The 8018-nt window shown below is 40.9% G+C and overlaps 1 protein-coding gene across 1 annotated transcript; it reads left to right on the forward strand.

The window, feature by feature from the left end:
- Positions 1–3377: 3377 nt before the first annotated feature.
- Positions 3378–7579, forward strand: LOC311116141 (NLR family CARD domain-containing protein 3-like; the record flags this gene model as incomplete). The annotated part of the gene is made up of 3 exons (XM_084191271.1): positions 3378–3381; positions 5069–6866; positions 7159–7579. The coding sequence occupies 3 exons, from the start codon at positions 3378–3380 to the stop codon at positions 7577–7579; spliced, it is 2223 nt and encodes a 740-aa protein (XP_084047397.1).
- Between the last annotated feature and the right edge of the window lie 439 nt (positions 7580–8018).

Here is an 8018-nt window from a genome sequence, read left to right on the forward strand (position 1 = left end):
AACTACCTGGTACCCCTGCACATTGACTCAGTACTGGTACTCCTTGTATATAGTCTAGTTATTACATCAACTACCTGGTACCCCTGCACATTGACTCAGTACTGGTACTCCTTGTATATAGTCTAGTTATTACCTCAACTACCTGGTACCCCTGCACATTGACTCAGTACTGGTACTCCTTGTATATAGTCTAGTTATTACCTCAACTACCTGGTACCCCTGCACATTGACTCAGTACTGGTACTCCTTATAGGCTCATTACTACCTCAACTACCTGGTACCCTGCACGTTGACTCAGTACTGGTACTCCTTGTATATAGTCTAGTTATTACATCAACTACCTGGTACCCCTGCACATTGACTCAGTACTGGTACTCCTTGTATATAGTCTAGTTATTACCTCAACTACCTGGTACCCTGCACATTGATTCAGTACTGGTACTCCTTGTATATATTCTAGTTATTACCTCAACTACCTGGTACCCCTGGACATTGACTCAGTACTGGTACTCCTTGTATATAGTCTAGTTATTACATCAACTACCTGGTACCCTGCACATTGACTCAGTACTGGTACTCCTTGGATATAGTCTAGTTATTACCTCAACTTCCTGGTACCCCTGCACATTGACTCAGTACTGGTACTCCTTGTATATAGTCTAGTTATTACCTCAACTACCTGGTACCCTGCACATTGACTCAGTACTGGTACTCCTGGTATATAGTCTAGTTATTACCTCAACTACCTGGTACCCTGCACATTGACTCAGTACTGGTACTCCTTGTATATAGTCTAGTTTTTACCTCAACTACCTGGTACCCCTGCACATTGACTCAGTACTGGTACTCCTTGTATATAGTCTAGTTTTTACCTCAACTTCCTGGTACCCTTGCACATTGACTCAGTACTGGTACTCCTTGTATATAGTCTAGTTATTACCTCAACTACCTGGTACCCTGCACATTGACTCAATACTGGTACTCCTTGTATATAGTCTAGTTATTACATCAACTACCTGGTACCCCTGCACATTGACTCAGTACTGGTACTCCTTGTATAGAGTCTAGTTATTACCTCAACTACCTGGTACCCCTGGACATTGATTCAGTACTGGTACTCCTTGTATATAGTCTAGTTATTACCTCAACTACCTGGTACCCCTGCACATTGACTCAGTACTGGTACTCCTTGTATATAGTCTAGTTATTACCTCAACTACCTGGTACCCTGCACATTGACTCAGTACTGGTACTCCTTGTATATAGTCTAGTTATTACATCAACTACCTGGTACCCCTGCACATTGACTCAGTACTGGTACTCCTTGTATATAGTCTAGTTATTACCTCAACTACCTGGTACCCCTGCACATTGACTCAGTACTGGTACTCCTTGTATATAGTCTAGTTATTACCTCAACTACCTGGTACCCCTGCACATTGACTCAGTACTGGTACTCCTTGTATATAGTCTAGTTATTACCTCAACTTCCTGGTACCCCTGCACATTGACTCAGTACTGGTACTCCTTGTATATAGTCTAGTTATTACCTCAACTACCTGGTACCCTGCACATTGACTCAGTACTGGTACTCCTTGTATATAGTCTAGTTATTACCTCAACTACCTGGTACCCTGCACATTGACTCAGTACTGGTACTCCTTATATATAGTCTAGTTATTACCTCAACTACCTGGTACCCCTGCACATTGACTCAGTACTGGTACTCCTTATAGCCTCATTATTGTTATTTTATTATGTTACTATTTCCTTTTTTTATTTAGCTAATATTTGTGACTTTTTAACTCTGCATTGTTGGGAAAGGGCTCGTAAGTAAGCATTTCACGGTAAAGTGTACCACTGTTGTATTCGGCGCATGTGAGAAATACAATTTGATTTGATTTGAAGCTCATGCGCAGAAATACGTCATTGAGTCTAATGGTCGTCTTGTGCCGAACTGCACATGTGCTGGATGTCAAATCAAAGGCACTCCTTCGATAAAAAGTTGTTTTTGACTAACATGAAAATGTGTCCGTTTGTTTAACTACTTAAGACAGAACATTTTCAAAATGAACAATTAAGGAAGTGATTTTTACCTCTCATTGACTTCTCAAACCCCAAACCCTGGCCTGGTTTGCTTCATATGCGTTCCCAGAAGACATTTTGTACATCAGCAGTTGTCACAAAGTGCTTATATAGAAACCCAGTCTAAAACCCCAAAGAGCAAGCAATGCAGATGTAGAAGCACGGTGGCTAGGAAAAACTCCCTAGAAAGGCAGGAACCTAGGAAGAAACCTAGAGAGGAACCAGGCTCTGAGGGGTGGCCAGTCCTCTTCTGGCTGTGCTGGGAGGAGATTATAAGAGGATATGGCCATTAAGTACAGATCGTTCTTCAAGATTTTCAAATGTTCATAGATGACCAGCAGGGTCAAATAATAATCACTGTGGTTATTGAGGGTGCAACACGTTAGCACCTCAGGAGTAAATGTCAGTTGGCTTTTCATAGCCGAGCATTCAGAGGTCAAGACAGCAGGTGTTGTAGAGAGAGAGAAGGAGAGGGAGAGAGAGAGAGGGTCGAAACAGCAGGTTCGGGACAAGGTCGCACGTCCGGTGAACAGGTCAGAGTTTCATATCGGCAGGCAGACCAGCAAAAACTGGATGAGTAGCAAGGTATCACGTCCGGTGGAGCATGTATCGATACTGATAGGATCGAAAGAAGGGGAGCGCTGCACTCGGATCAGTTTTCCCCATTCAAATTTTTCCATATAATTAGTTCACGATACTGATGACAGATTAGCTCCTAGAGAGATATAACCACCTACAGCTGCAAATATTGAGGCTGCTAATTCTAAATCACAGATTTGGCACATCATTGGGCACATGTTAGGCTACACATCATGAAATATATTGAGACAAATTACAGACCGTAGTCTACAAGTAGAAAAATAGAACTCAATTGATTGAACATTAAATGTATTTCAATTTGATTGAAATAGGCCTATAGCCTACTGTTTATATTTTAATGCAGTCATCTTGGTGTTCATTTGAAACAAATTTGTATACGTCCCTTGTTTGAATCAATTGCAAAGACATTTGCAACTTTGTATTTGTACTCAACTTTGTTCTGAATTTATCTGCGGTCACAAAGAGACGGATAAACCATGTGATTCTATGTTTACTAGAGATCTTCTGTGTATAAAGTCATGCGGAAGGGCAAAAAAGCATCTATGATGCTAATAGGAAGATTCTAACAATGAACTTAGCCTTAAGATGCTTTTGGGAAACCAGTCCTGGATAAGAACATCTGCTAAATGACTAAAATGTAAAATGTAAATGTTTTACATACAGATCTCATATTACTGTATTGAATGTTGTACATGTGTACAGTACTTTATTACAAATGTGGTTATTTGTTACATTTATTACTGTGTAAAACCTAGCAATACTTCTGATTTCTCTGAGAGTGAGGCAGATATATAGCATTTTACAAAAGAAACACATTATTTGTCTCTGAAATGAAACCATCAAGTGATAGATTTTAAACAAATACATGTCTGTCATTGAACAACCCCATGCCATGATTAGATAGTGAAAAAACACACCAATCTCTTTCATAATTTCTTTAAAGAATATAAGCTAATTTACCAACATTTCTGAAAATTGCGTTTTAGAATGAAACTCTTCATATGTTCCCCCATCTGAGCTCAGAGTATATGAGAGACGTAATGTTTGTCTCTGTTGTGTTGAAGCCCAATCAAGCAGGAGAGACCAGCCTCCCCTGTACCCAGCTGTGTGTCCATGAAGAGTGACCGGTCTATGAATCAACCTCTAAACTTTAGAGAGGGAGACTTTTCTAGTGAACAAAGGTAAGAAGAACTCATGGGTCATGGTCAGTGAGTTAAACAACACTGTCTCTAGTCATTTTACCATTTATTTTTGTTGTTTTCATAATCCATAGGCTAATCCTTTTATCCATTTTCATAGTCCTGAAACAATATTAAACTAACACAACATTCCCTCCCTGTGTGTGTGTGTGTGTGTGTGTGTGTGTGTGTGTGTGTGTGTGTGTGTGTGTGTGTGTGTGTGTGTGTGTGTGTGTGTGTGTGTGTGTGTGTGTGTGTGTGTGTGTGTGTGTGTGTGTGTGTGTGTGTGTGTGCACTCCCTGGATGAGGAGATGTAATCTCATGTTTTGTCCACAGAAACCAACAGGAGAGATCAGAGTCAGAGATTCTCAGTGGTCAGTCTTCCCAGAGTCATCAAACAGACCTGGCCTCCATATTCAGTGTATGTGGTCCTGTTATGTACATTTGTTTTTGTTTACATCAAGTAAAGTTGATCTGTCAATCATTCATTCATGTGTTAATGAGAAAGCATTTAGTCTCTTGCTTAACTTATTTACTTGATTTATTTCAGTTGCTTGAAGAGAATATTATGACATATGTGAAGAACGAGCTGAAGATGTTCAAGAGGATTCTTAGTCCAGAACTCCCAGAAGGCTTTGAGAGTCAGAAGCAGGATAAGGAAGTGGTGGATGCTGAAGATGAGAAGCAGGAGAGCAGTGCCAGAGAGGGGGCTCTGAAGATCACACTGCACGTCCTGAGGAAAATGAACCAGAAGGAGCTTGCTGACACACTGGAGAAAAGTAAGAGCTGTCTGCCTCGTGTTGAATGCTGTTTTAGAACATTTAAAAGCTGTAGATAAAGTACAGCTAAAGTAGCTGTGTAACTCAGTGATATTGTAGCAGCCTTAACACAACACCTAGTGACCTCATCAAGTAGCAGCAGGGATGTGTTGTGTTGTGTTGTGTTGTGTTGAGAGAGAGAGAGAGAGAGAGAGAGAGAGAGAGAGAGAGAGAGAGAGAGAGAGAGAGAGAGAGAGAGAGAGAGAGAGAGAAAGATCATAATAATATAATCAGTCACACCAGTCTGTAATGCATTATGAAAACATTTACACATTTATACAGTCAGTTAAGAGAATAAAGTATTATCATTTAAAATGTTATAACAGTCCTAGAATACTGTAGGCATTAAAACAGACGTAATATTAATATGTTCTGTGTTATTTCTAGATTCAGATGAGCGTGCTGTGATTCTTCAACGTGAACTCAAATCTAATCTAAAGAAGAAGTTTCAATGTGTATTTGAGGGGATCGCTAAACAAGGAAACCCAACACTTCTCAATAAGATCTACACAGAGCTCTACATCACAGAGGGTGGAACAGGAGAGGTCAATAATGAACATGAGCTGAGACAGATTGAGACAACAACCAGGAAACAAGCAAGACCAGAGACTGCAATCAAATGTAACGACATCTTCAAACCCTTAACTGGACAAGACAAACTTATCAGAACTGTGCTGACAAAGGGAGTCGCTGGCATTGGAAAAACAGTCTCTGTGCAGAAGTTCATTCTGGACTGGGCTGAAGGAAAAGCAAATCAGGATGTCCAATTTGTATTTTCATTCCCTTTCCGGGAGCTGAATTTGATGAAAAAGGAAAAACACACTTTGATTGAACTTCTCAATCACTTCTCAATGGAAACCAAAGAATCAAGAATCTCCAACTACGACAAGTACAAAGTTCTGTTCATCTTTGATGGTCTGGATGAGTGCCGACTGCCCCTAGACTTCCAGAAGAACAAGATCTGTTGTGACGTCACTGAGTCAACCTCAGTGGATGTTCTGCTGACAAATCTCATCAAGGGAAATCTGCTTCACTCTGCTCTCCTCTGGATAACTACCCGACCTGCAGCAGCCAATAAGATCCCTTCAGGGTGTGTTGACCAGGTGACAGAGGTACGAGGGTTCAATGACCCACAGAAGGAGGAGTACTTCAGGAAGAGATTCAGTGATGAGGACCTGGCCAGCAGAATCATCTCACACATAAAGACATCAAGGAGCCTCCACATCATGTGCCACATTCCAGTCTTCTGTTGGATTTCTGCAATAGTCCTTGAACACATGCTGAAACATAAGAGAGAAGAGATGCCCAAGACTCTGACTGAGATGTACTCACACCTTGTGGAGTTTCATACCAAACAGAAGAATGAAAAGTATCTTGGGAAAGAAGAGACAGGTCCACACTGGAATAAAGAGAGCATTCTGTCACTGGGAAAACTGGCTTTTCAACAGCTTATGAAGGGCAATCTGATTTTCTATGAAGAAGACCTGAAAGAGGCTGGCATTGATGTCAAAGAAGCCTCAGTGTACTCAGGATTGTGCACACAGCTCTTTAAAGAGGAATGTGGGCTGTACCAGGACAAGGTGTACTGCTTTGTGCATCTGAGCATTCAGGAGTTTCTGGCTGCTGTATATGTGTTCCTCTCATGCATCAACAACAATGAGAATCTAATGGATGAATCTCAATCAACGGCCAGCCACTTTTCTGTGAGGATCAGACACAAGCGTAAAGTTACTGTCTACAAGAGTGCTGTGGATAAAGCCTTACAAAGTGAGACAGGAAACCTGGACCTGTTCCTCCGCTTCCTTCTGGGCCTCTCACTGGAGTCCAATCAGAAGCACTTACGAGGTCTACTGACAAAGACAAGAAGCAGCTCACAGAGCCATGAAGAAACAGTCAAGTACATCAGGGAGAAGATCAGGGAGAATCCCTCTCCAGAGAGGTGCATCAATCTGTTCCACTGTCTGAATGAACTGAATGACCATTCTCTAGTGGAGGAGATCCAAAGATACCTGAGATCAGGAAGTCTCTCAGAAGAAGAACTGTCACCTGCACAGTGGTCAGCTCTGGTCTTTGTGTTGCTGACTTCAGAAAAGGAGCTGGATGTGTTTGACCCGAATAAATACTCCAGATCAGAGGAAGGTCTTCTGAGGCTGCTGCCAGTGGTCAAAGCCTCCAGAGCTGCTCTGTGAGTACATAAAATGACATTTAAGTACTAATCATCAGGAAGAAATATTCAGTTTAGAGAAAAATATATATTATAATATGTATGTAATATATTATATTATATTGAAAAACTTACTGAATCAATGCATTGATGTTCACATTAGTATAACAATATGACCATACAATTCTAGGAGACGGAAGATTAATCTATATGTTGTTTAAGAGAATAAACCAAATGCATCTGCCATTGTCCTTCTACACTACTGGTGTTAAATTAACAGTGTGTTTGTGAAATCATGATGATGTCTTTGCAGGCTGTCATTCTGTGGACTCACAGAGAAAGGCTGTGCTTCTCTGGCCTCAGCTCTGAAGTCAAACCCCTCACACCTGAGAGAGCTGGATCTGAGTAACAATGTCATGAAGGATACAGGAGTGAAGCTGCTCTCTGCTGTCCTGGGGAATCCCCACTGTAAACTGGAGACTCTGAGGTCAGTATTCCTGTATCACTCAATGAACACACACTCATTGGACACACACACACACACAATAATTAATTTAGTAGTGTTTAGAAACATGTTATCTACTGTTAATAATGATACATTAATTCATGTATATACAGTACCAGTCAAAAGTTTGGACACACCTACTCATTCAAGGGTTTGTCTTAATTTTTTCCATTGTAGAATAATAGTGAAGACATCAAAACTATGGAATAACAAATATGGAATCACGTAGTAACCAAAAAAGTGTTAAACAAATGAAAATATATTTTATATTTGAAATTCTTCAAATAGCCACCCTTTGTCTTGATGACAGTTTTGCACACTCTTGGCATTCTCTCAACCAGCTTCACCTGGAATGCTTTTTCCAACAGTCTTGAAGGAGTTCCCACCTATGCTGAGAACTTGTTGGCTGCTTTTCCTTCACTCTGCTGTCCGACTCATCCCAAACCATCTCAATTGGGTTGAGTTCGGGTGATTATGGAGGCCAGGTCATCTGATGCAGCACTCAATCCCTCTCCTTACACAGTCTGGAAGTGTGTTGGGTAATTGTCCTGCTGAAAAACCAATGATAGTCCCACTAAGCCCAAACCAGATGGGATGGCGTATCGCTGCAGAATGCTGTGGTAGCCATGCTGGTTAAGTGTGCCTTGAATTCTAAATAAATCACAGAC

The sequence above is a fragment of the Coregonus lavaretus genome, assembly GCF_964263955.1.
Source record: "Coregonus lavaretus genome assembly, contig: HAP1_SCAFFOLD_1697, whole genome shotgun sequence".
NCBI lineage: Eukaryota > Metazoa > Chordata > Actinopteri > Salmoniformes > Salmonidae > Coregonus > Coregonus lavaretus.